We start from the raw sequence: 27909 nt of genomic DNA, 5'->3' as shown, positions 1-27909 counted from the left end.
CCCCTGTGCTCACCCTCCTCCCCCTGTGCTCACCCTCCTCCCCCTGTGCTCCTGTGCTCACCCTCCTCCCCGTGCTCCTGTGCTCACCCTCCTCCCCATGCTCCTGTGCTCACCCTCCTCTCCCCTGTGATCTCTGCCCACCCTCCTCCCCCTGTGCTCCCCCTTACGGCCACGGCAGTGAGATCAAGCCCCATTGCCTCACGTGGCTTGGGCCAGGATCTCTCAGTGGCAGTGGCCTCCTCTGAGCTGGCCTGTGCTCCAGCCCTGGCCTGACTTTCGGGTTCTTGTTCAGGAACAACTTACACAACTCCTGGGTCCTCCTTCAGGCAAACAAGGACATCTGCCCCGCGGTGAAAGTGAGGCTAGGAACTGCTCTCCTCTTTCCCTGCTGGCCTGCTGACTGAATGGTTTTGAAACTGGGCTTCATGTAGCCCAGGCTGTCCTCAAATTCTCTATGTAGCCAAGGATGACTCTGAAGTTCTGATTCTCCTGCCTGCACCTCCCAGGGGCTGGATTTCAGGTGTGAGCAACCACACTCTGTTTATGTGCCGGTGAGGAATGGAACCCAGGGCCTCTGCATGCTGGGCAAGCCTCTACCAACTGAGTTACATTCCGTCTTGGGTCATTCATTCCAACAACCCCTGTGACTTTCTTACATGTAAAGTTCTATGGCCCACACAGACCTAAGTAAAACAAATTCTGTCTTGGATTTCTGGGAACTCATGGGTGAGGGAACAGGGTACACAAGACTCTCTCTCAATGAAACCTAAGACTGTGCTTTCGCCTAGAGGAAGGAATGTCGGGAAAGGAACTTCAGCTCCCAGGGAAGGAGGAGGGACTTTACTACCACACCGAGGGGAGAAGTGAGGGCGGGGTGAGGGCGGTTGTGGGAGTCCAGGGCAGGGAGAGAAGCCAGAGAGAGAGAAGCAGGCAGCGGGGACTGGGAAGGAGGCCACATTCCGGTGACACTGAGTCAGGGTGCAGAAATGGACCCTGGTGTGTACGCTGACAGTGACATCCACCTCAGACAGGCCGTCACCCCTTCGGAGGCCAGAGAGAGAGGGAACCCAGCCACCCAGGAGCTGTGGGTCAACTCGGCTACATCAAAACCAACTCCAGTCTCGGAGGTCAGGTAGGCCCAGAAAAACAAACACCGCGTGTCCTTTCTCGTGTGTGGACCCCAGCTGTGGATCTTCAGTTTTGTGTGTTTAACGCGAAGCACCCTCGGATGCCAGGAACTTATAAAGTGGCTGGTGGAGAGGGGAGGGTACAGGAAAGGCGGGGACAGCAGAACCAGGAAAAAGGAAAATTAGGAGCCACACCATGGGAGGAGGGCTAAGCAGTGACAGAGACGGGATGGGGGTGGGGGGGGGAATTAACCCAAATAAAGGGACCGTGGAAGGACAGTGGCCACCTCCCTGTGAGTTGCTGCTCAGGGAGGCTCCCAAGGCCCCAAAACCACAGGGACTATTGCCACTCACCCTCGGCTGCTAACTAAACAGTAAGAGCCTAATGGTCTTACTAGACGGTCATGTTGTCAGACTGCCACGTAACTATTTATGTTTATACCCACAGATCTGGGATGTTCTCAACCGTGATCAGAGACATTTCTTTCTGTAGAAGGCAGTGGTTAATGTAATACAGAAACTCACAGTTGACCAAAACACTAAGAATAAGTGAACACAAGTGTTTCGTCCTGAATAGACTATGAGAAATCTATGAGAAATCCCCTACTTTCTCTAGGCTCAGGAAACATCAGGTAAGATGGAGCAGAAAAGAATCTCAGAGCCAGAGGATGGGGAGGACTTCCATGAAATGCTGTCTCCTGCGGTCGCCTGTGAAAGACCCGTGCAAGGTTGAACCAGCCAAAATTCCAGTATGGGAAAGGAGTCACCACAACCCTAACCCTAGTTGGGGAGCTCTCACAGTGATGGATGCTGGAGGAGGGAGACTCGGTTTCCTTTGGGGGCGTGGCCACGGGTAGGTTGTCTGTCCTCGACTGGACTTAGTGTATTATAAAAAAGTAAGAGAGAAGGAAGCTGAGAGGGGCGTGTTAGGGGGAATGGACATGATCAAAAAGCACTGCGCAAAGGTCAAGTAAATCAAAATGACTGCGCTCAAGATGGAAGCGGCCTCATACAGGTGAGGGTGAGGCTGACAACCACGGAATGGTAAGATCTCCAGTGGCAACTGTCCCAACAACCTGTCCCGATGAGCAAGCTTCCTCCCCCCTTCCAGTCCATGGCCCAGTGCCCCACACCACCTCTGCACACAGCAGGGGCTCCCAGGAGGCGCCACGTGAACCAGGGAGGCAGCAAGGCAGAAGTCAAAGCCGTGACCAGGGGGATCAGTCTCAGGTTGCGTTCTAGCCTCAGAGTCGGACTTGCTGAAGACGGACTATCTTCCCGCGAGGGTTAAATGTGCCTGGTCCTACCACAAAGGGTGACATTCTCAGCACCTCCTATGAGATCAAGGGCACAGCTCAGGCGCCTTGGAGGTCTGTGATGCTCTGACGGGCCCAGAACTCATCACACAGTCATGATGTGGGGTGCCCGGGAGTGGACACCCATGCTGGTCAGTGACCTCACCCCGGGAGGTGAAGGTGGACCTCAGAATCAGCAGCAGCAGTGGGACAGCAAAGACACTGGCCGCATGGGAGGAAACGGGGGGGGGGTGAAGAAGGTGCAGACACACTGAGAGCTGTGTCTCTCGACTCACTTAAGGAACCAGTACAGCCTTTAAAAACAAACACAAAGACCTTGCTATAAGAGCTGACAGTGGGAGCGAGGTCGGGAGCACCCCCTCTTCGTGGCCACATGGAGCGGCCACAGCAATGTTTCGGGTGCACAGGGGAGTGGAGACAGGTATGGAGGAAAGGCTCCTGTCACCGAATTCATCCCTCTTTCTCCTGTCTCTGGAAGAAGACACTACAGTAGTCTGAGGAGGAGCGCCACCCACAGACTGCAGGCTTGCTGGAGGATGTCTGTCACTAGGGGCTGTGAGGTAAAGAGCCTTGCCTACTTCCTGTTTGCCCTCTCTACTTCCTGCCTGTGGCTGAGGAGATGAGCTCTCAGCTTCCTGTTTCCGCCGCCATGCCTCCCTGCCATGATGAATTCTCATCTCCCTGAAACCGTGTGCTGGAATAAACGGTTTCTTCCGGAAGTCGCCTCGGTCGCGGTGTTCTATGGCAGCAAAGTGACTAACAACGAGGCTGGTCCCGGGGGTGGGGTCCAAGTCAGGCAGTGGTAGGAGGCCAGCACACCTGGCCTTGAACTCCATCAACCACAGACAAAGAGCAGCTCCGCTGAGTGGAGATGAGGGTGAGGGGAGGTGGGGAGAGGTCATTTAGGTCCACAAAACAGCCTTAAAAAAAAAAAAATATCCTGAAAATGCAGAGAGCGTCCGTTCAGCCCTGATACAACGTTTTCATTAAAAGAAGAAAAGCTTGTTCTTACCAGGACCCTGAGAAACCTGATAAACAGCCCCGAGGGATTCTGAGAAATGTTCCGTGGACGCAGTCGCCCACAGCAACACTGTAAAGGCAAGCATGTCAGCCAAACACTCTATCCCCGGACCAGGGCCGGGGCCAGAACTACGCACCCTAAATGGTACCCCGTGGACTTTGGTGACAGGCTTTGTGACAAGCCAAATAGGCACATGCTGTCACAAACACAGAAGGCCGAGCTGGAGGCTTCACGGGAAGGCGGGGAACAAAGAGGGCGCTTACCTCATACTCTGGGATGGACCGCACCGCCTCCACGACAGCCAGGGACATCAAATGCTGGACAAACGGAATCCTCTGTCCCAGCTGTGACCTCAGGGGAACGGAGACCAGCAGAGTGAAAAGGGCACACCCCACAGGGCTCAGCCAGGCATTCGGGCCCCTTCCTGGAAGATAAACCCGTGAGAGAACACTGTTCACACGTGGACACCCCCAGACAACAGTGTCTCAGCGCCACACACCCGAGTCTATTAGTCTTAGTGACACACCTTGATATGCTGGGCTTAACTCAAGATGCTTTGGGGTCTGGGAAGAAAACTCCTTTGGTGAAGTTCTTGCCATAGAAGCGTGAGGACCTGAGTCTGGTCTCCAGTGTTTGTATAAAAACTTGGGTCTGGGGGCATGTTGGTACGGACTTACAGTACCAGTGCTGCAGAGGCAGAGATAAGCGGGGGGCTCCCTGGCCAGAACAGTCTAGCTGAATCTGCAAGTCCCACTGTCTCAAAAAATAAGGTGCCCAAATCCCAAGGAACAACACCGAAGGTGGACCCCTGGTTCTCACACGCACAGACACATACCACACCTGTACACTTATCTGCACCCACATGTGCACCCCTTACCACAAAGCTGCTGCTGAGACACAGTGAACATAACTCCCTGCCTCTGTTTTATACTCCGGACAATTCATGTCTTACAGTGCCTGAATGCTGTGCAAACAGATGGTCACGTGGATGAAAACAGCAGGCAGGGGAACCAGACAAGCTACACTGACCCACAGAACCTTCTGGAAACTCCTTCTGGAGAGTGAACCTTCCTGCAGTACTGGCTGTGTGGCCCAAGTACACCAAAGCCCAGAGCTGTGCCTTAGTAACAGTGGTGTTATTTTAGGCTTCCAACTTTTAGTCCTGGGGTTGAATCTGGAGCTTTGTGCATGTCAGGCAAGTCCCAGCCTGAGCTACAGGCTCTTACCCGAATATTTAAGTTGTTTTAAAAATCAGTCCCTGGGGGCTGGAGAGACGGCTCAGTCTGTACTTAGGGCACAAGCCTGAGAACCAGAGTTCGAATCCGCAGCATCCACATGAAAGGCCAGGCATGGGGCTGGGCAGAGATGGTTTGGTGAATCAAGGGATTGCCACACATGAGGAAGCTTGGGATACAGACAAAGGGGAGACCTGGTGCTGGTGAGCTAGACTAGCTAGAAAGGGAGAACTCCAGGGTCACCGAGAGACCCTGCCGCAATAAACAAACTGGACAGTGACCGAGGTACGCGCCTCCAAGAGCACTTACACACACACACACACACACACACACACACACACACACACACACACACACACACACAGAGTCAGGCATGGTGGTCTCCTCGCCTGTAACCCAAGTATTATAGAGATGCAGGCAGGTGGATTCTTGGGGCCTTGGGAGCTGGCTAGTCTAGACTATAGGTGAGGTCCAGGTTCAGTGACCTGTACACATGAGTGCATACATACCTTCATACATGTGCATGCACACACACAAATGCACATGCATGTATCAAACATACACCCACACAAACATGCGCGCGCAAACACACACACACACACACACACACACACACACACACACACACACACAAACACACACACACAGGATCCCCGACAGCAACTCTCTAAGCTGCTACTTGTTTTTTAAAATTGAAGTTAAGAAAAGAAAATAATCAAAATGAGAGGTATAGTATAATCAAAATTTTTCTAGAGTATCTTTTTAAGTAATCTATCATCTCTGGTGGGAGTGAGTGGTGTGTATCTGTAAGCCCTGCACTTGGGAGGCTGCATCAGGAAGTTTGGGAGCTGAAAGTCAGCCTGAGCTACATGGCTAGACCTTGTCTAAATTATATATATATAATATATATCATGATAATATATAATGTCAAATCTCATAACGATTACACGACATGTTTTCTCTGTCTTGTGTTCAAACAGAGAAGTGACAAGCAGCAGACTCCCATCTCTTTGCCCTGAGTGAGGACGGGATGTGGGTGGGCCTGCTGCTGGATGGAGGAAACATGACCCACGTTCCTGTAGAGCCTCCTCCGTGCCTCCTGCAGACACAGGCAGGGTCTCTGCCCTTGCGGGTCCCACCACAGCTCTGGGAGGGTGCTGATTCTTGGTGGGAACCCAGACTGGCTCCTTAACTCTCGAGCAGCGCTGGGTACCAGCTGGTGGGGGCGATGAGCGGGAGGCCTCTGAATGTTATGCTTTTCACAGACTCCAACAGACCCTTACTGAGGACCTGGAGGAGATTAAATGTCTCAGAACTCTGTGTCCATCACAGCCTGCAGGATATGCAGGGAACGCAGGTTACCAGGTGTGACGGCCACCAAATGCAAACACTGCATGATTAACAAAGTGTGGACTGGGAGAACACGTGTGTTCCACTAAGGCCCCATCTGTCCTTGTCCGTCTCCTTTTCCCCTGCCCCACTTCAGAGGAGGGGGTGGCTATTAAAATGGAAAGACTCTAACTCAAGACATCTCAGGGTTCATCACACACTGAGCTCCCCAGCACACACTGAGCTCCCCAGCACACACTGAGCTCCCCGGGCAGGAGACTCACAGATTTTCGATGACTGACCTTTGCCCTGGGTCTGCCGACCAGCAATGGCGATTAAACCCATTTCCTGTGGCATCTCAAACATCAACCTGCAAATGGTGGGAAAAACTGGTCAGTTAGAACGGACACACAGAGGAGGGTCAAGAGCTGGGACAGGAGAGGGGAGAGTGTGTGCCTGAGCACGGTGGCCAGGAAGGGCCCAACGGCCGGCCGCAGACCTGGAAATCGGGAGGGGTACTGCTTCCCTTCACAGCCTGGTGGGAACCGGGACAGGGTGAAGAGAATGCCACCGAGGGGCAAGAGAGGGGAGAGGGGCAGGGTGACCCGTCTGGCTGGTGCTGGGTTTGACTGCATCAGAGCACAGTTCTTTGATGACTTTATCAAGCTGTTTCCCTTACGTCATATCTACCTTCAAGTGACAACAGCAATTTCTGACATTTGTTTCTACTTACAGTAAGTTTCTGCTCGAACTCGCACACGTTTCTGATTACTCAGAAAACCAATATGCCGGCAGTAAAGCGTTTAAGAGATGCCCCATCCCCTGAGAACTAATTATGCTTTAACTGTAGTAAATAAATCGACACCTTCTGAGAATTCCCAAGAACCCTGGATCTATTTGGGCTTCAGTTCTGCTTTTAAAATAGTTTCATTGAAAAGAATACAAACTTCTTGGGAGTTGAGTAGCAAAGTGTACTTATACACACCTCTACCTGACCAGCCAATATTAGGTTCAAAAAAGAAAGAAAAAGGAAAACGCTCACACACACAACCAAGTCCTTCACTCTATTTCCTCAACGTTATGTTCTCTGTGTTTTATTTCCATATTAAGACCTTCCCAGCTGCTGCTGATCTGGCACTGAGCAGACACAGTTCAGAGTAGGGGGTATTATCGGCCAAAGACTAGTCTTCTCCTGTCAGTGCAGTGGGGCAGTCTCTTTCAATTTTATCTATCCATCCATCCATCCATCTACCTATCTAATCTATCTATCTATCTATCTATCTATCTATCTATCTATCATCTATCTATTATCAATCTATCTCTATTATCTATCATCTATCTATCTATCTAATCTATTATCACATCCATCCATCATCTATCTACCTACCCATCCATCCATCTATCCAATTTATTATCACATCCATCCATCCATCACCTATCTATCTATCTATCTATCTATCTATCTATCTATCTATCTATCTACCCATCCATCCATCCATCCATCCATCCATCCATCCATCCATCATCTATCATCTGTGGGAGGAGAGAGGTTGAACAGGACAGGGGATATATCCTGTATTAAAAAAAATTACAAGTCAGTCTGAAGTGTTCCTCAACACTCTTGCAAGACAGAACCCCTTAAAGCAGTGGTTCTCAACCTGTGAAACACAGATATTTACATTATGATTCATAATAGTAAAATTATGGTTATGAAATAGCAATGAAAATAATTTTATGGTTGGGGGGTCATCACAATGAGAGGAACTGTATTAAAGGGTCGCAGCACTAGGAAGGTTAAGAACCACTGCTATAAAGTAAGCCTGCGTCCTGAGAAGCTCTCCACCCTCTCCTGCAGGCGAAAGGAACCCCTAGGAGAAGAAAACTGCTTAAAAACCAACATACACACCCTGCCTCCTGCATCTCCAAGGTGGGCAGTACCTGCTTAGGGGGAGAAGCCTAAGGATTCTTTGCTTGTACAAGGGACATCAGGTGGGCAGGGTCTGGCCGGTGGGACAGTGGGGTCTTCCTCATAGCTTCAAAAGCAGAACACGGCACTTGGAGGAAAACCAGCTTGCACCTAAGCACATGAACACATCCCCACAGTATTCCTCTCAGACGCTATGAACAACCCACTGAGGTAGACTATGTCTCTCCACCCCGGGCACCAAGAATAAAATGTCCTTTGCTTGTGCTGGACAAACAACAATCCTAAGAAGGGTTCTTTGTCCCTGGGCAAAGTTAACATTGTCTCTGAGGAATTTCTGCTTTCTAGAAGGTCTCATCCCTGATGCCCAGACTGCTGGGGCAAATAAGGGACAGGAAGGAGGATGTGATTTAGTACTATGTGAGCAGACTGCAGAAGCTCCGTGGATAGCAGGTAATCTAGAATGTTCTTTAAACATGTGGACAGTAGACATTCAAAGGCTACATACAGCCAGCGATGGAAAGGGGTAGGGAACAGGGCTGCAGGAGACTTCTAGAACAAAGAGAATGATTAAGGGAACACAGGCACTAAACTGCCAGAGGTTTGGCAGCACTTAACAGGGCCTATTAATGAGCAGAGCGAGCCTGTGCTGCTGAGGCCAAGAGGAAATTCTGTGAGGGAGACAGCGGAGGAAGGGGCTAATGCCTGTTTGAGACAACTGGAGGCAGCCAGATTTATTTGTGCTATCCGAGATAACTCTGGGGGCCAAGCCGCCCGCATCATGGTCGACAAAGGAGCATTTATGAACTTCGTCAAGGCTGCATTTCTGAAAATGAGGTTGCTGTATTCTACTTAGAGAAAAAGCAACCATGGATGCATTCCATTCTTCCTCGATGCCCTTGAAGACAGAAAGATGGGTGGAGCGGGGATGGCAGAGCCTTTACCTACCAGCCCCCCTGCTGTATTTTATTTTGTGGCTGGCAAAGCTGTAGGCTAAAAGGTTTGGGCTATGTGCATGCACTGCTGTACCAAAGGGGACACCGAGGAAAAGCTCTGTTTGTGCGGAGGTCTGTAAACCCCCACACGGAATGCTCAGGTCACAGAGGGTGTCATGGGACCCAGGGGTACCCTGCCAAGACTGTCCTGACTTTCACATGGTCAATATGATAAAGTTTTGATACAAATACGGATCCAGAAGACAGCCCAGGAGGAACCAGTGAAAACAGTGAGTGAGCAAAAATTTAAACTGGGATCTAGCCCGTCCTCTGCGGAGATCTGAGACAGCCACATTCACCAGTTAGAAGAGCAACAAATCGGAAATGAGGAAGTCAGCTGAAGAGAGCAATAGGACAATCGGGTGTCATTAAATGACGGCTATGTCACACCCAACCACGGAAGACGTGCTGGCCACGGAACGTACACTGAACAGCAAGATTCAAACGTAACGTATGCAATTATTCAACCTATGGAAAATTCAAAGGAAAGGAGGTGGACTTGGTAACTATAATGGGATGATTTTTTTGTCATTCTCTTTTAAATCCCTTCCTTAAGATGATTAGTTAGCTTTTAATTTTAAAATTATTTTTAAATTCGTTTGTGAAAAACTTGCTATTTTACATTAGGTCAATTATTTGCAGTTATCGAAAACAATTTCTGGGATTAAGACAAAAAGGTCTGCTTTAAAAGTAAAGATGACCCGGACACGGTGGTACACACTTTTAATCCCCAGTATGTGGGAGGCAGAGGCAGGTGGATCTCTGAGTTTAAGGCTAGCCTGGCCTACGGGAAGGGGGGGGGCTCTAGGACAGCCAGGGCTACACAGAGAAACCCTGCCTCAACAAACAGACAGACAGGCAAGGCAGATAAACAACTGTAAAGCCAGCAGGGAGCTGACAGTGATCTCCAGCCTTCTGTTATCACAGTGTGAGAGCCTAGCACACTCATGACAGTGAGCAGGCATTCCCGACACCCATGGATGGCAGCTTTATTTTTTCTCACACCTTCTGACTTAGTAACTATATTCTTCTCAAATTCAATCCTAAGGGGTACTCAGAGAGGTAAAAAAATTAGAGTCATAACTATTTTCTTCTGTTTCTATTTATACTTTGTGTTAAAATATAACCTACATCGAATGAAGCACACATTTTTTTTTTTTAATTCATAAAATGAACATTTAACTTAAGGCTTTCTTTTAAAAAAATAATCAGCTTACTGGTACGAAGCTACGGCACAGAGAGGAAGATCACAGAGTGGCTGGCTACCCTGCTGGGACACACACGTGAGGGAGTTCAGGGTCCGCTTGCATGCGGTTCCTCTTCAGCCTGAGCTACAGGAGCACAAAGTGTGTCTACAGATTCCTCCGGTCTGTCCTTTTATCCCTTCATCCAGTGTGGCCTTTCCGCCTGTCTGATCAGGTTTAACCTCAACTGTGACTTCACTTCCTTCCAATCATTGTTCCTTTTATATTTTTTTAGTTGTTTGCCAGGGTTTGGACCTGTCTTTGTTATTTTCTATTGCTGTGGTAAGACCCGGTGACCAAAGCAACTTATGAAAGGAGGTATGTAATCGGGCTCAAGGTTTCAGCGGGTCAGCGTCCACGACGGGGGAGAGAAGGAACTGAGACCCCACACCCTGTTCCACACCATGAGCAGACACACAGTGGAAAGAGTTTTGTGAGATCCCAAAACCCTCCGCCAGTGACACTGTCTCCGACAAACCCACTCCTAACCCTTCCCAAACTGGGGCCAGCCTGTGGGGCCATTCTCATTCAGACCACCCCAGAACTCTGAGGCAGGTCACAGGCCACTCTCCTGCACCCTCCATCCCGCTGGCTAGCCTGTCCCTCAACCCTGTAAAAACACCAAGACAAACCCTCAGTTGTCTCCGGTCTATTCTCACCACCTCTTCTGCACACGGCGGGCACGTGCCTGCTTCCTCCATTCTCCCTCTCCCTTAGAGAAAGCTGCCGCTCTGGAACCCCCCTCTCTCTAGTCTACTGGACACAGGCTGGGCACACGCAGGGCACACTCAGGGCACACTCAGCACATTCCCAGAGTCTCTCTCACCCCTGTCAATCACTCATGTGTGGTGCCGTACTCCACGGCTGGTCCATCCTTACGGATTTGCACGCCTTGACCACGGTGTGGTGAACTGCTGGAGTTCCATCCACGGGGTAAGGGAGAATGCTGGTCAGAGAGCAAGCGCTTCTGAGACTCTGTGAGATAGGGCCGGATCCCCGCCCCCTGCTTCACCAACCAGAGAGGGCGCTCTCTCCTCCACACCTTCACTGATGGTGAATAACGCGAATGTGTGCACAGCCATCACCTGTGCATGTCTTCTGCCCATTTAAAGAGTTCCTTCCATGTTTGGGAAATTATCTATGCTATCTACCGCGCATATTTTCTTCTGGTTTGTCATTTATCTTTTGATTTAACTTACAGTCTACCAGAAAAATATTTTATTTTTAAGTGTGTGTGGTGTGTGTGTGTGAAATACATTAATCAGCCTCTTCCCCTTTTTGCCTTTTGTTTTTGCACCATGGCTGGAGAATCTTTTCCCATCCCCAAGTCACACAGGAATTCACGTGCTCTTGTGCTTGGACACGTCCATGTCTAAGCTTCAGATTCCTGGCCCGTTTAAAGTTCATTCCTGTGTAGAGTTCAAGTTTGGGTACAGGTCTGGCTTTATATTTTCCCAGCGCCTGTCAGTTTGTCTCAGAACTATTTGTTAGGAAGTCTGTGATCGACAGACATCCTCCCTTTGCCAGGGAGGTCCGAACCCTCCTTCCTCTTGTCCAGTCCAATGCGCTTGGTTGTTGGGAAGGGAATCCTTATCCGCTGGCGTCTACCCCGTCCAGTGCTGACATCACACTGCTGGATGATTACCAAGCTTGTTTTAAGGTCTAGCAAGCCCAGTCCTCCTCACCGGTCTTTTTTGGGCATTGTTTCCCTGTGCCTTTTCAGCTATTGAAGGTTTGTTTCGTATAAATATACTTTCTAAATTAACTTGAGAACTGAATGTTGGCCAAGTTGCCCTGTGAGCAAGGAGTATTATGCTGTTCAAATACATTTCTTCGGCATTCTATCATGTTCTCTGTTATTGTAAATACATGTCATACTATCATGTTCTCTGTTACTATGTATATTAAAATAAGTTGTTTTCTATAGGCTGATTTGATATCCTGCCCCTTACTGAATTCCTTCATTGCTTAAGGTAGAGAATTATCACTCCTCTAAGATTTCACATGCACGCTATCATTTTACCTGCAAACACATAGTTTTACTTAGAGGGTCTGTGACCTCAATATGGCAGGTTTCCAGCAGCTAACGTGCACCAGCAACAGACACAGTGACGTCATCACACTCACTGGAGATTTCTTAAGATCCAAACACAAATGAACCAGCGAGCCACGGGGAAGGAGCAGACCTTCAGGATAGTCTTCAAGGTTCTGGACGGTGATAGTTCTAGGGTTCCTTTTACTGAGCCATCATTGAAATGTCCCCAAAACTGTCCCAGCAGTCACTACCACGTGGTCATGTTTTACAGCTGAGGAAGTGGAGGTGTGGGAGCCAGGGGCATCACAGACCAGGCCTGGCCCGGCTCACTGCAGAAGACCTGCTGTTTTGTTTTGGGGGATCTTGATATGTAGCCCAGGCTGGCCTTGGATTTGAGATCCTTCTGCCTCAGCCTCCCAACTGAAGTTTCATCAGTAAAACATAAAAACAGGAACATCATTAGTCTCTTAAAATGCATCTGCATAAGTTTAACAGCCCTGGGGAGTTAGAAGTTTTTTTCTGGAAAGTTCTATACACTTATTCCTAAACTTGAGAAAAGAATCTTATTTTTTTTAAACAACTGAAATAAAACCTTAATTTCAAATTTCAAAAATTAAATTTTTGAAAAATTTTGAAATTTGGAAAAAAAAATTCACCGAATTTTCGATGAAGTTCACATTCTTTGCCCTATGTGTCAGGAAGTTATTTTTCCTGCTTTGTACAAATTCTGTTTTGTTTTTGTTTGTTTGCTTATTTGTTTTTTCTTTGTTTCTCCTCCCTTCCTCCTTCCTCCCTTAACTTTAAAGAGAAGGGTCTTACATGTAGCCCAGGCTGGCTTCAGATCATGTAGCTGAGGATGACTTTGAACTTCTGATCCTCCTGAGTCCTGGGATTACAGGCATGTAGGACCACATTTGAGTTATGTTACTGTGAATCATACCCAGGACGGACTTCCTGGTGCTAGGCAACCACTCTATCTACTGAGCGACTTCCCAGGAAACAAATTCTTTTTTTTTTTTTCCAATTTATTTTTGGTGTTGCTGGGGATTGAATCCATGGCCTTGAGCATAATAGGGAAGGCCTCTCCCACGGAAGCTCTGTTTCAAACATGCCAATTTTTCCTCACCAAATTTACATAAAATAATAAAATAATGAGTTTCCTTAGCTACGGAGCCAAGGAGTTTCTGAAGCACCTGGGTGGTCAGAGCAAGTTTCATGGAATGAGTTTCTTCTAGCAAGGGAAGCCCCACCCTCCCACTCAGGCCCCGGTCCAGCCCTTTTCCACCTCAATCCCATCTCCGCTCCAGGGTGATCACCAGGAAGGATTTCTTACTCTGCCAGCTGGCCTCAAAAGCGAGAGAGAGCATCTTCTACCAGCACTGCCCTCACATCACCCCTTCCTCCTCCTCCCAGGCTCCACTCTGCCAGGAGCCAGCGGCCCAGAGAGAGTGTGACGGGAAGCTTAACACCAGCTAGCTTCTAGCTCTGTGGGACAAGGGGCCTTTCTTCCAGGCAGGGCTTTGCTCCATGACATGCTGGGTTGGCGGCCCCAGGAACCAAACCTGGTTCTGCATCCAAGGCTGGAACAGATACTCATTCAGATGGTGATTTTCCATCCCCTCTGGGCCAATGCCACTTTCTACCCATCTCTCCAAGCCTTCCGAGGCTGACTTCTGCCGGGCTTGACGGTGGTGGGACATTTATTGCATTTCCTCACCGATCTCTGCTGCTGTCAGAGCAGAGGTTAACCGCTGGCCCTGAGAGGTCTCCTGGGTACACCACCACATTATCTACATGGCGCACACTGAGCATCCCATCTTTTTTATTCTTATGTCTCCAACTGATTTCCTGTGTCCCCAGGATGGTGTCAAGGTGAAGAGGCAAGGAGTTCACAGAGAGGCTCCTGCCCCCTCCATTTTTTAAAAATGTATTTTGTGTGTGCATGCCTAAGTGTGGAAGTCAGAGGACAACTTCTGAGAGTTGGTTCGCTCACCCATCACATGGGTACCAGGGACTGAACCCAGGCCATCAGGCCTATGGCAAGCACCTTTACCTGCTAAGTGCTCCCATCAGCCCAGGGTTACTTTCTCCAGGGTGTCAGAGTTAGGCCTCAGCAATCATACCAGCTCCCATCCAGCTGGGAAACATTGGCAAATTCCCTCTTGTCCCTCCAGACCCAGGAGTCGCGGAGTGTCACTCTGGGGCCACCTCTAGGGGCATCTCCATCCTAGGTCGTTCCTATCAGCCCGCTTTTCTGTCCGCAAGGTTTGCCTTCAGGCAAGCGAGGTCCTGAGTCCACCTGCGGCTCTGGCTGCAGGATCGGGGGTTTGGACCACAGCGCAGGGCTGGGGGTACTGAGCACAGCCCAGTGCAGGGCTGGGGGTACTGAACACAGTCCAGTGTACAGCTGGAGGTACTGAGCACAGTCCAGCCCAGGGCTGGAGGTACTGAACACAGCCCAGCGCAGGGCTGGAGGTACTGAGCACAGTCCAGTGCAGGGCTGGAAGTACTGAGCACAGTCCAGTGCAGGGCTGGAGGTACTGAGCACAGTCCACTGTAGGGCTGGAGGTACTGAGCACAGTCCAGTGCAGGGCTGGAGGTACTGAGCACAGTCCAGTGCAGGGCTGGAGGTACTGAGCACAGTCCACTGTAGGGCTGGAGGTACTGAGCACAGTCCAGTGCAGGCTGGAGTACTGAGCACAGTCCAGTGCAGGGCTGGAGGTACTGAGCACAGTCCACTGTAGGGCTGGGGGTACTGAGCACAGTCCACTGGAGTTAGACAGCGGCCTTCGCTCTACTGCCTCAGCAGGGAGAGGAGAGTCCACACAGCTAGGGTTCCGGAAACAGCTTCCTCCTCTGGTCTTTTCCTGCCCTTAAAAAATAAAGTGTGTCTACTTGTCCATTTGTGAGACTTAGCTGCCTTTTCACTTTGCTTGACATCTTAGAACTGACCCTCCGTCTGTGCATTCAAATGCTTTTCTACTTAAAATCACTCTCTCTTTTTTAAAACTTAAAAAACACAGAACCATACTGCGAAAGGTGTCAGGAAACATACTCAAATAAGGAAGGGCTCCAAAGACGGCCTTGCCAACAAAATGCCAGTAAAATCTGAAACCTGGGTTCAGACACACTGGGAATGTTCCAGAACTTAAGACCTAAAGAGCGTCTGTGTTCCAGTAAATCTGCTTCCCTGTGAATGCCATCAGAACCCAAGTTTTAATGAGAGAGGGAATATCAGAGGAAGGGACGGAGGGGAGAGGCTGGACCATTTGAAACTTAATTTAAAAACTATTATGAGAAGATTAATTTCCCCTCCCCCAATCAAACACATAAATTCTTCCCTTACATTTTGTTTCCTTTTCTTCCCCCCCCCAAAAAAAAATGGAGGGAAGGAAGGAAGGAAGGAAGGAAGGTATCCTCACACATGAAACAATGACTCTGTGTGTGTGTGCGTGTGTGCGTGCGTGCGTGTGTGTGTGTGTGTGTGTGCGCGCGCGAGGCCGCCTGTGTGCAGGACGGAGATTCTGGGTGTCTTCCCCAATTACTGCTCCACCTTATTTGGGAGGGACTTGCCCACTACCCCAGGAGCTCCATACGCAGCTAGGCTGGTCAGCCACGGAGCCTGTGGGAGCTGCCTGGCTTCACCTCCTGGGTGTCAGGGTTCCGGCATGTGTGATGACATGTGGCTTTTCTACCTAAGTGGTGACAATCAGAACTCGGGCTCCTCACTGTCACATAGGAAGGTACTTTGCACACTGAGCAGCCCCGGGCCCGGCGGCGCACATTTTTAAAATAACCAATGTTAATTACAGGATTTTTTTATGAACTGAAATGACCTGCTGGCTGTGTGAAAGAATCCGAAGAAACCAGAAACGAAGTGGGTTCTCACTGAATGATGATAATCACCGAACGAGGTGTAATATAAAGTCACACAGGCCACTTGAAGAGGGACGGTGGTGTTGTCAGTGTCCAGAGGGTGACAGCTCCTTCTAGTGAGGGTGGCCAGGGCTCACGCTCCTGCAGTTGACGGCATGTGCACAGAGTGCTGTCTGCGGCTGATCAAGGCCGGGCAACACCGGAGGAACTGACTGTGTGGCCTAGGGCTCTTGAATAGGTACGGGCCGTGTGGCTGTGTGGACCCTACCATCCACTTTAGGAGCTGGGGAAGCTTGGTTCTGGAAGCTTCCCCAAGCACCAAGAACCTGCAGGGAGGGGCTGGTCTTCTGGCCAGGGATGGGCTCTGAGACACACACCTGCCCCTCCTGACAGCGATGGGCTGCTGGCTTGGGCGTCCCTGTGGAATGCTTCACTGAGGGCACCCATGGAGTCTCTTCCTATGTGTCCTTGTTGACCAAATCCTGAGCAGAGTAGGTGACACTTAGGTCCCTGGCCACAGCTGCTCTTGCCTCTGGCTTCCCTCTTGTTGACATGACAAAAGGCTCCCGGCCTTACCTCTCCTGGAAAAGGGGGCACTCTCAGAGTCTCACACAGGCCGCTCTACTCAAGCCCTCTTCCTGCGAGCTTCCTGAGGAGCTTCCAGATCAAGGCTGCTCTGGAAAAGCAGCCTTGTGTGCCCTTCTACCTAACGCGGCTCAGAACAGATCAGAGCCCCATGAAGACACCCACAAGGCCAGCACATGTATCACGTCAGGCTGATATGACTGACTACATGTGAAAAAAAGTGCCTGCTGGCTGACCTGTGCCAACGGCCAGGCTGGAAACAGCCCCCGAGGGTCAAGGATTCCTAAGGACTCTCCCTGGGACACGTCTTCTGTAGATACACTCCCCTGGGGACAAGCTCTTTCGGGGAACATTCTCCCAGTGACAAGTTCTTTCATCTGAATGCTCTCCTGTGGGGAGACACTCTCCTGAGAACACACTGAAGCCCAGATTTTATTTCCCCTGCCCCCCAGTTTGGCTCAAGTTTGAAGTTTATTCCATTCCAAGGCAGCTCCATTCATCCATCTCCCTCAAACTTCTAGAACACCCTTGTGCCACCATGCCCCTCAAAAGAGGCACTTCCCAGGGATGACATTTTTGCCTCCCTGAAACCATGCCAGGCTAGATCCTCTTTGTTCCCAGGCCAGGTGCCTGGTGAGACAGTCTTGATGCAAAGCATCCCCGAGGACGCCACTCACCTGGCAGAGGAGTGGGCGTGCCCGCCTTCCACACGGGATTGCTGCTGTGCACACACAGAAGCACAGCCCAGAAACACCTTTTGTCGAGGGAGAGGGACTCTCCAGTGGGACTTGGGTGCTGATATACCCAGGGACCTACCGTTCCACGCTAGCCCACCAAATGACCCTCATAAAGCTGGAAACCATAAACGGAGCTTAGCATTCTAAGGAGACCAAGACTGCAGGGTGTGCTTTTCACAAAATGAAACTGCCTGGAACTTCTCATAAGGCTTTTTACGATAAGCATTAAAACGCAAAGAGGAAGATTAAAAGTTCCTGCCACAGACTAGGCCTGTGGGGAGAGTGAGGAGGGCTGGCGGGCAGGGGTGGGCAGGGGTGGGGAGGGGCGGGCAGGAGGCTGTGCGCAGCATTACAGTTGGATATTATTATATAAAATGAGTGTGTTATTAAAAGGATCCTAAAGTTATAAAAACTCAAAGGAACATTTAGTGACGATGAATAACTTCTTTGGTAAAGATGAATAACTCATATTTCCTACAGGCTGCGGGGGAGGGGGTGGTTACCTGGCCGAGCTCTTTAATTGCTAAGAGCTGGATTTTGTTGTTTTTGTAAGACACCCTGTTTAGGGTGGGGAGGCAGAATGCAGTGTTAGCCTAGAAACACTCTAGTAGGCTGGAAAGCAGCCCTCTCCCTAGCAACTGAGTACCTTGATTATCCTAATAAAAAACGCAACAAAAATATCCATCTCCAGTAGCTCCCTGAGCCATGAGACATAACATGACCCCCCATCCCCCAATGTACAGGGGGCTGAACCTCGGATATCACGCAGAGGTAAGTGTTCTCCTGATGAGCTACAAACACAGCCCTGTTATCTTAAAAACACACATCACTGCATCTAGGCCACAGTAAGTGAACTCAGTATGTCAGACACCATCCCGTGTAGCTCAGGCTAGCCTGGGACTCATTTTGTAGCTGAGGATGACCTTGAATTTCTGATCCTCCTGTTTCCACTCCCCAAGAGCTGGATTACAGGTGTTTACACCACTTTATGTGGTCTGGTGCTAGGGAAGGAACCCTGGGCATTCTGCATGCCAGGCAAGCACTGGTCCAGCTGAGCTACATCCTCATCCCCTTGGCCGCCTTTCTTCAGTCTGTGCTCACCTAACACGGAAGACTGCAGAAGACAGCCCACAGGCTCCATTCCGCTTCGCTGAGACACCAGCAATGAGGGGCCCTTCTACTGTACCTCTGTTTTAACCCGAGGCCCATTGAGAACCTGTGTTCCGACAGCAGGAGACAGAAGAATTTTGGAATACTCCACATTGCGAAACCTCATGAAGTCAGCAGACTTCCAAGGGTCTGTCCATTCACCACCGTCACCGCCACTGTCTACCTATGCTGAATTAGTGCTGACCTGACTCTTGATTCTTTTCAGAGCAGAGAAGCCAGGTGCTGGTGTCCTTTGTAAACAGAACGAAATGAGAAATGGAGGTGTGCTGCCACTGAGGGGGCTGTGTTTACAGGTTAGGTGGGACTTAGCACAGTCTTCTGGAGCATGAATCATAAACAACAACAACAACAATAGCAATAAATAGGCTTGCTCCCAAACAAAATGCACACATCCTGTTATGTCTCATGTAACACCCGAAATACTCTAAAGAATATAAAAGCTTCAAACATACACCAAGACGCAGCAGTCACAGAAGGAACTCCATCCACTAACGTCTCGTATCAATGACTGCTGAGCCTCTGGCTGTGTACGCACTGGAGACCAGAGACCCTCTCTCCCTGAGCACCGAGGCAGCTCAGCGGCCTCACAGCACATCCAGAATTCCCGGCACCCCCCAACTTGTGGCTTCCAGAGAAGCCGCTCTTAGCATGTGTGAGAAGCAGCCTCGCCGCCGGCTGCCAAATTCCTGCTGGGTCGGCCAAGAGGTAGGAACCAAAAATAAAAAAACACGAAGGGTTTGTTTTTGAAAAGTAATACATCAAACCCAGAAAGGGCTCTTTTGTGTGCCTCTTGCCGTGTGGGGCCGGAGAGAAGAAAATGGCTCACCCTCCTGGGAGGAAGGCGCTTGGCCTCACCTGTGACTTCTCCTCTACCGTGTAGACTTTTCTCACCCCATTAAATGTAACCCACCCTAGGTGGGATTTTACCATGTGAGAGAAATGGAGAGTGATGGGGGAAATGGCCAGCAGGAGAGGCTGGCTGGGCAGCCCTCGGGAGCCACACAAGCGGGTGCCACAGGGCCACGTGGTGCGGGGCTGTTCCCAGGGGTCCCTTCGATGGGCACACAGGGCTGTTTCTGTGGCTTTGTATAGAACCTCGCTGGGTCAACCCACTGCCACCAAGGGCTGAATAGAAAAAAGAAAAAAAACAAAACAGGAGAGATTAAGAAAGAAAATAAGGCAGGTCAGAATTCATTCACACTGGCGTCTGTGCACAGAGGAAGCAGGAGTCTGAAATAATGTCCAGGTGGATCGCAAGCATGAGACAGGGTAGGGGCACCTGCAAGGGGGGATGCCACTTGTCACCTTGCTCGGAAGAAAAGCAAAGGCAACCTGAGTCCCCAAGCCCTTCCCAATAACTAGCCACCAACGGCAAAACCCAAGAGGGGACCCCGGTAAAAGACACCTGGGGCGTGGGGCAGGGAGGGAGGGGCGGTCCACAAGCCCTGGAGCAAGCCCAGGGGACAGGCAGCCTTTTCTTCTGTCACAGCGAGAAATCAGGCTTTGGCTTCCGTGTGAGGACCGACAGCTGCCACCTGCTTATCAACTGTCCACCCCAGCAGCAGCGGGGCCACAGGAACCATGGACATTTGACTGTTCGGTCGTGTGACTCGGCCTAATGCGGAGCAGGAGAGGATGGTCATGCACAGATTGTATGTCAGCAGCCCTGTGTGAGGGACTGCTCTGAGACGAGTGAGTCACTGGGCCAGAGCCGCACAGCTGGTAGGCATGCCCACTGCCCACAACAAACAACGGCTCCTAAGCAATGAAGCCGCTGCATCGTCCCACATCACCTCCCGGTCCAGTGGCTGGGAACAGGACAAGGAGGCTGCAGGGAAAGGCTGGGCAGCCGGGGCTGTTCCTGCCACTAGTCATACCGGGGTCGGGGGTTGGGTGCGGGGACGGGATGGACGGGACTCAAGAAGATCTAGAAGATGCTACCTGGACACGACTCTGCCAGGCTGCCCCTCCACCCCTTAGCCTGGCTCACTGTTAGTGCCTCCCTCTTACCAGGAGGGTGCCGTTCTGCAGGGGCTGCTGTGGGGTTTGCCGAGCATGGACTCTTTGAAGCCTTGCAGCCAGCCAGGGCCATGGTGCTTCGGTCTCTGCCCAGGAGAACCAGCTTACCCATATGGCACAGCTATGCTCTAATGGCCTTGCCGGAGCAGCTGTCCCCAAGGGGCCACCTCTGAGGTCCTTGGAGCACACGTGTGTGCGGAGAACTGAAAAGAACATGGGTCATGTGCGCGGTGAACAAATAAATGCCCTGTTTGCCCTGGGGGCTGGGATTCCATTGTGTGTATTCTGGGGGAGGGGGCAGGTAAACGGGCTAATTAGGGAAAACAAAAGCAGAGTAAGGGGACCAGCAAAGAACCAGGGGCAGGGAGGGACCAGGGGTGGGCATGAAGGGCCAGGAAGGCTGCTCTGACAGGCCTGTCTCTGAGAGCAGAAGGAAGTGTAAGCAAGTGTCTGAAGGGATCCAAGAGCAAGGCCAGAGGCCCTGGGTAGGTTTTGGAGAAGCAGAGTAGCCACAGAGGCTGAAACCCACCGCTGGGGGCCACGGGAGCAACGGTGAGTGTGCTTAGGGACAGAGCCAGGGGTTTACAGGTCACAGCTGGGACTTTGGGCTGTATAAAGAATAAAATGAGACACAAACTGAGCCAGGTGTGGTGTTACGTGTGTTCTTTGCACCTGGGAGGCTAAGGCTGGAAATTTCAAGTTTGAGGCTAGCCTGGGCTATATATAGTCCAAGCTGTAACTCACATTTTAAAAGAGTTCACCTGAGTGTGATGGCGTTGGGGCAACCAGCTAAGAGGCTGTGCAGTGTGGCAGGTGAGAGGAGGCCGTGTGGGCAGCAGAGCTGGCTGGTGAGGGGATGGATGCACGGACGTGTTTTGAAAGTGGAACCAGCATAATTTGATGGTGTATTTGGTTCCTGAGAGACAGATGGAGTCCTGGATGAGGTAAATGTGAGCTAGCCCATCACACAGCCCTGGGGATTCCCACAGCAGCCTGGAGGGAAGGGAGGGGCCCAGGTAAGGACCTAGGAATCTTTACACAGTGTCCACAGCCGCGACCTCCCCAGAGCTGAGGGACAGACAGACACATGTTCTTTTAATACTCCACGTGGCCTCTCTGGAATGGTTCTCTACAAAGTTGAAACGCGCTTCATGCAGACGGTGCCTAGAGCCCTAGGACACGGACAGGGGGCCGAGCAGGGGGTGTGGCACTTCTGGTGAACCCCACTGTCACCCTCCGTTTCTTTTCAGGAGAGAAGTGTGATGACCACACCCTGTCGCCACACATGAGCTGCAGGGACAAGGGTTCAAAGGAGTCTCCTTCCTGCCGAGACTGAGCCCTGGTGCTTGAGCATTTGGGACAGAGGGCAGAAGGACAAGGGGACAGTGAGGACCCTCTTGTCAGACTCAGGCCCAATGGCACACACATCCTCCAAAACACTGAAGACCTTTGACATAAGTGTCCTGCTGTCTAGACGTGTCTTCCTGAAGTTCATGAGGCAGAAGAAGCTCATGTTGATGGCACTTAGAAGGGGGCACCTAAGAAGTAATTAGGATGAGACCAGGATGGGCCCCCAACGATGGCATCAGTGCTTTAGGAGCCTCAAACGAGGTACGTGGTGGGTCGTGCTATGTGACACCGTCCACCATGTTAGCACAGCAAGAAGGCCTCATTGAATGCAAGATCACGACCCTGGACTCCCCAGCCTCCAGAACTATAACCAAATATGCTTCTGTTCTCTGTAAGCTGCGGAGTCACGGGCAATCTGTCAGAGCCACAGAAAATGTTCTGAGACCCTTGTGGATCAGTTCTCAGTCTCGGCACTGCACACTGCCTAGAGTAGTATTGTAGGGAGCCGCTATTCAAGATGGCGCTGGCTTCCTGGTAGCTAGCTGTAAACAACTCATATTTGCTATGATGCACAAGTATGGTAATTGCCTTATGTCTCAGCTATCCGTGGCTCCCGTGTTAGCATTCTGGCGGAACCAATCACAGTACGGCACGTTTGCTGATTCCCTATATAAGCAGGCAGTTTAGTCTCGGGCCCTCACCTCCCGCTCTCCTTGATCAAGAGCGCTCAATAAAGTGTTTCTGAGAAGGATTTCGCATGGTGTCGTTCTTCCTCGTGCGAGGAGCTCGCCGCATAGTATATGGATTTCATAAATACTTGATGAATAATGTATACTTCTAACTGAAATTTGAGACTTTAGAGCCATGCTTAATCTACAGCTCAGCAAATACGGAAAAGGATCATTCCCTGAACGACAAGTGTCCGACAGTCTCTCGGAGAGAGCCAGACAGCCCGCCACAGGTGTAAGCTATTACCAGCTGGGCAACGGCTGTCGCCCGCCGTTCAGTCCTCCCCAGGACCGGGACGATGCCCTGTGCAGAGCAATGCCCAATAAATCTACATAAATGTCAAATAAATGAGTGGATAAATATCCATTAAAAATTAACTGGACAGTTAATTTGGCTTACTCCCTGGGAAAAAAAAAAGGAAAACAGTAAAACTAGAAAAACATCTTTTTAATTTAAAAGGTTAATTAAGAACAAGGTTAAAAAAATATTTTGGTGGCTTAAGTAAACCAAGCCCAAGTGGGGTTCAAAACAGCCACAGCCTGTAACCCCGAAAACTGCCCACTCTTTGCCGTGAGGTAGGGGAAGTGGGAAGTTGTTGGGCCGTTCACGATCCCAGAACGATTGCAATTTTAAAACTCGACAGTTAACGTTGGGGAGCGGCTCACCTGGCACCAATAAACTCAGATGTGAGAGTCCTAAGTGAAAGGGCAAGAATCTGAACCCTCAGTGCACCTTCTGGAATTGACAGTTCATCCTAGAAATGCAAAGACAGAAAACTCTGGCGAGGAACTACATCCCAGGCGCGTAAGCTGAGGGATGACCTGATCTCGGAGATCACAGATACACAAGGCGCCTCCTCGCTGGCCTTTGGCCAGCAGTCCAGATCATGATGAAAATTCAGTAGAAGAAAGGGTGCCCTGGGGAGTACTCATGAGTCCCGTAAAGAATGGAGGGTCTTCTTTTTTTTTTTTCAATAAACAAGATCCACTTGACTCATGGATTTCATCTACAACTCATGTTTTTTAGCTTGTCAGAAACATTTCCTTCTATGATGTCAGCCCTACATTTCAGTTTATGGTTCATTTGAAATTAATTTATTTTTACATAGTAACAAAGTGTCTTCCCCCTATACAGCTACTTAGTCATCAGAGCGCCCACTGACACAGCACTCTTCCCCACCCAAGAACACGGCCCCTTTCCTCAAAATTCAACGTGAGTCTATTTTTCTATTGCTACCCTGTTCCATACTGTCTGACCTACAAGGTCCAGTTAACCTTTAAGATGTCCCTCGGGTAGATAAAGACTCGCTGTCTATGTTAAAATACAGTTTATATATTCGACCAGCAAATCTACACGAGACCTGAAGTCAGTGGAGAGACCCGAGACACAGACTTGAAAGTTAGAGACAGGACTCAAAGCAGGGCTGGGCGTTCCTCGAGGGACACAGGCTGAGAGGGCCGGGGAGAGGAAGGGCTCTCCTGAGCATGTGTCCCCAAGTGACCGTGGGTGCATTTGGTCTGTGTGATGGCTTATACAGCCCAGCACTGCGTTCCCATGGTCCCCTGCCTCAGGCTCTGGCTGCTGTGATTTCCCTGTCGTGATGGACTAAATCCCTGAACTGTGGGCCACAGTAAACGCCTCCTCCCTTAAACTGCACAACACAGAGTAATGAACAGTCAGCCTTTGTTCCAAGTGTAGTCCCAGCCCAGTGTGGTGGCTACACTTGTGATCCCAACCCTCGGGAGGCTGCCGCAGGAAACTGACAAGTTCAAGGTCATCTGGGGCTCTACAGTGAGATCTGGTCTCAAGAACAAACAGGGACTCAGCACAGTACTAGTCATGAAAGCATGGGGCATGCGATTAGTACCCCAGGCCCACATCAAGAAGCCAGGCATGGAGGCAGGTTTGTGATCTCGGTGTTGGGGACACAGCAATGGGGGGGGGGGCAGGGGGGAGCAGGGAACGGCTTGCTGGACTTGCTGGCCAGCCCAGCCAGGCCGTCTCAACAAACAAGGTGGATGGGACTGGAAAAAAGACTCAAGGCCAGCCTCCGGCCACCACATATGTGTGCATACACATGCATCTGCGCGTGCACGTACACACACACACACACACACACACACACACACACACACACACAGAGTGACAGGCAGACATAAAGTGTAGCCCTGTAAATGTAACCATCTATTAAATAAGAAACACAGAGCCAATACAAAGGTGAAAGCCCAAGAGGTCAGAGAGATAGCTAAGAGCTAAAACCTTACCCTTCACTGCCGCTCCTGTCCTTCCCTCAGCAAGAGACCTACTTCCTGTCTGTTTGTCCTTTTTATTGACTTTCTGTTCTGCCTTCTCATTGGTTATAAAGCCAACCACATGACTCCTCGTCACTGCCTGTCTATACAGGCCTCCAGGTCTTCTATGGTTGGTATTGAGATTAAAGGCGTGTGTCTCCATGCTGGCCGTATCCTTGAACACACAGAGATCTGCCTAGCTCTGCCTCCCAAGTGCTGGGATTAAAGGTGTGCGCCACCACTGCCCAGCTCTGCTATGGCTTGTTGTTAGCTCTGACCCCCAGGCAACTTTATTTATTAGCATACAAATAAAATCACATTTCAGTACAAATAAAATATCACCATATAGCCCCCAGTGATTTCTCTGGTCTCTGAGCTTGGTTCCTGTCACTTGGTTCATGCCAGCACCATCCAGTATAGCTCTAACCAGGATCACCATCCAGTACAGCTCTAACCGGGATCACCATCCAGTACAGCTCTACCGGGATCACCATCCAGTACAGCTCTAACCGGGATCACCATCCAGTACAGCTCTAACCGGGATCACCATCCAGTACAGCTCTACCAGGGATCTGCCGTATTTTCAAAGGCCAAAGGTTCCCTCAGATCAGAGACTCACAGTCAGCCAATCTAGTTTTCTAAGTCCCAGTTCTCCCTCTTGGGACTGCAGTTACACAGGGCTGTTTATGAACAACTACTATGCAAAAATGCAAATGAGACCCAGGGCCTCCTGAGCAGAGGACCGGGGTCTCCTCTGGGCTGGAGGGGTCTACCTAATTCACCTCCACTGATTCCCCATGAGTCACACAGAACACGGGCTCGGTCATCTGAGCTCAAATAAGCCCAGCAGGCACGGGTCAGCATGCTCTGTCATCATGTCATCAAGAGGATCCGGGCAATGGCCTGCAGGATGGCTGCCCTTTGCTGACTGGGGCAGTTCAGCAGGAGCAGATGTGGCCACCTGAAGCAGCCCCTGTGGAAATGGGCACCCTTACAAGACACGCCAGGCAGCCCACAGCTACACCATAAATCCTCAGCACACGAGAGACCCACAAAGAGAGACAGGCATCTGCACAACAGGCGGGCACTCGGGCCAAGTTCTCTACGACAATGGGAAGACATCAAATCTAGACCTTTCCGAGGCCTCCCTCTCTGCTGGCAACATTCTCAGCATCTGATGAAGCAGGGCTGTATTAACCCCTTGCGTGCCAAGGAGGGTGCTAGAATTACCTCCTTGCCGGAGATGGAAACTAAGACCCACAGAGGTGGCAGAGTTGGGACTTGACTCCCAATCACCTGACTGGGATGCCCTAGTCCATCTCTCCACAGAGCATCTGCTTCCCCACAAGTGAATTCCTTGTGTGTGTGTGAATTCCCCACAAGCATTCCCTTGGCTGCACATTCCCACGCTGCCCCCATCACCTCGAGACAATCTAACTTGTAGAACTTCAAAGGGCAATCCTTCACGACGACACACCAGTCTGGGGCAGGAAGTTTCACGTGGACTGCAATTCTTTTCCTTTAAGGTGTGAATTCTACCACACTCTCTCTAGTTTGGGGGTGGAGCCAGCCCTGGGGTGGCAAAGCTGTGGCAGATTCATCATGAAGCATCGTGGCTGCTGTGATGGCCAAGTCTTCGATGACATCCTTTGCTCCAGCGGAAACTCCATCACGGACAAAACCTACGAGATACGTCCTGCAGACGTCAAGCCACACGGGGAGCTGTGCTTGTCTGGACGGACTCACGGAAGAGAAAGACAGATTGGAAAAGCACCGGCTAACCACAGGTGCGCTTCCAACAACCCGTCCTTATGCACACTCCTGCCCCAACACCCAGGGCCAACAGGGACAGCCGTGACTCTTCAGCCGGCGACGGCAGCAGCTGACTGAAAATCCACCGTGGCAGCTGTCTGCCCGGGACACCAGGTTCACACACGAAACGAGCTCCCCGCTTAATCCACCTGTGCCACTTTCCAGGATCCTACGCAGAAGGGTCTATGGGGACCAGGAAGCAGAGAGGAAGAACTTGCCTCGTAACTCAGGTTTTAATAGAGAAAAATGACTGGAGGGTCAATGAGATGGCTCAGCCAGTGACCGACTTCCACCCCTGGAATGGACATAAAGATGGAGGACGCTGGCCAGGCATGATGGCACGTAATCCCAGCACTCCTGAGCAAGTTCCAGACAGCCAGGGCTACGCAGAGAAACCTTGTACTGAGAAAAACAAGAAGATGGAGGAAGAGAACTGACTCCACCTTGTCTTGCAAGGATCATACCACCCTGTGTCACCGGACCAGGGCTAAGTGCTGGTCCGCATCAGTTAGTCAGCTCATTGTTGCTGGTGGCTCTATGTTGTAGAATATTATTTTAGATGTGTTACTTTTGCTTATGTTGCTTTTGTTTAACTCTGTGAAGCTGTGTTATGGTGCCTGTCTAAAACACGTGATTGGTCTAATAAAGAGCTGAACGGCCAATAGTGAGGCAGGAGAGAGAAATAGGCGGGACTGGCAGGCAGAGAGAATATACAGAAGGAGAAATCTGGGAGAAGAGATCTAGCAGCCCGAGAAGGAGGAGGAGGACTCCAGGGGCCAGCCACCCAGCTACACAGCCAGCCATGGAGTAAGAGTAAGATTTACAGAAGTAAGAGAACGGGAAAAGCCCTGAGGCCAAAGAGAGATGGGATAAGTTAAGTTAAGGAAAGCTGGCAAGAAACAAGCAAAGGTAAGGCCGGGTGTTCATAAGTAAGAATTCATCTCCATGTGATTTATTTGGGAGCTGGGTGGCGGGCCCCCAAAAAGAACAAAAACAAACAACATGTAGAGTGAACATACCTCTTTCAGTGGGTTTCTTTTATTCCTATCTATTCTTTTAGTGACGTATAACAATACAGTATGTTTTTAACAAAACTGTACTATACAGTATTTAT

At 50.4% G+C, this 27909-nt stretch overlaps 1 protein-coding gene across 3 annotated transcripts in view; it reads right to left on the bottom strand.

Moving 5' to 3' along the window:
• Hlcs (holocarboxylase synthetase) overlaps window positions 1-27909 on the bottom strand; it is a 176208-nt gene that overhangs the window by 9379 nt on the left and 138920 nt on the right. For all 3 annotated transcript variants that reach the window (XM_037209628.1, XM_028879971.2, XM_037209627.1), the window contains 2 exons: window positions 6331-6398; window positions 3728-3888 (listed from right to left, as the gene is read on the bottom strand). In XM_037209628.1, coding sequence (XP_037065523.1) covers window positions 3728-3888; window positions 6331-6398 — 229 coding nt within the window. The remainder of the gene's footprint in view (window positions 1-3727; window positions 3889-6330; window positions 6399-27909) is intronic.

The sequence above is a fragment of the Peromyscus leucopus genome, chromosome 12 (genome assembly GCF_004664715.2).
Source record: "Peromyscus leucopus breed LL Stock chromosome 12, UCI_PerLeu_2.1, whole genome shotgun sequence".
NCBI lineage: Eukaryota > Metazoa > Chordata > Mammalia > Rodentia > Cricetidae > Peromyscus > Peromyscus leucopus.
Note: the sequence above shows the minus strand (reverse complement) of the source record. Positions and strands in the feature narration are given on the sequence as shown.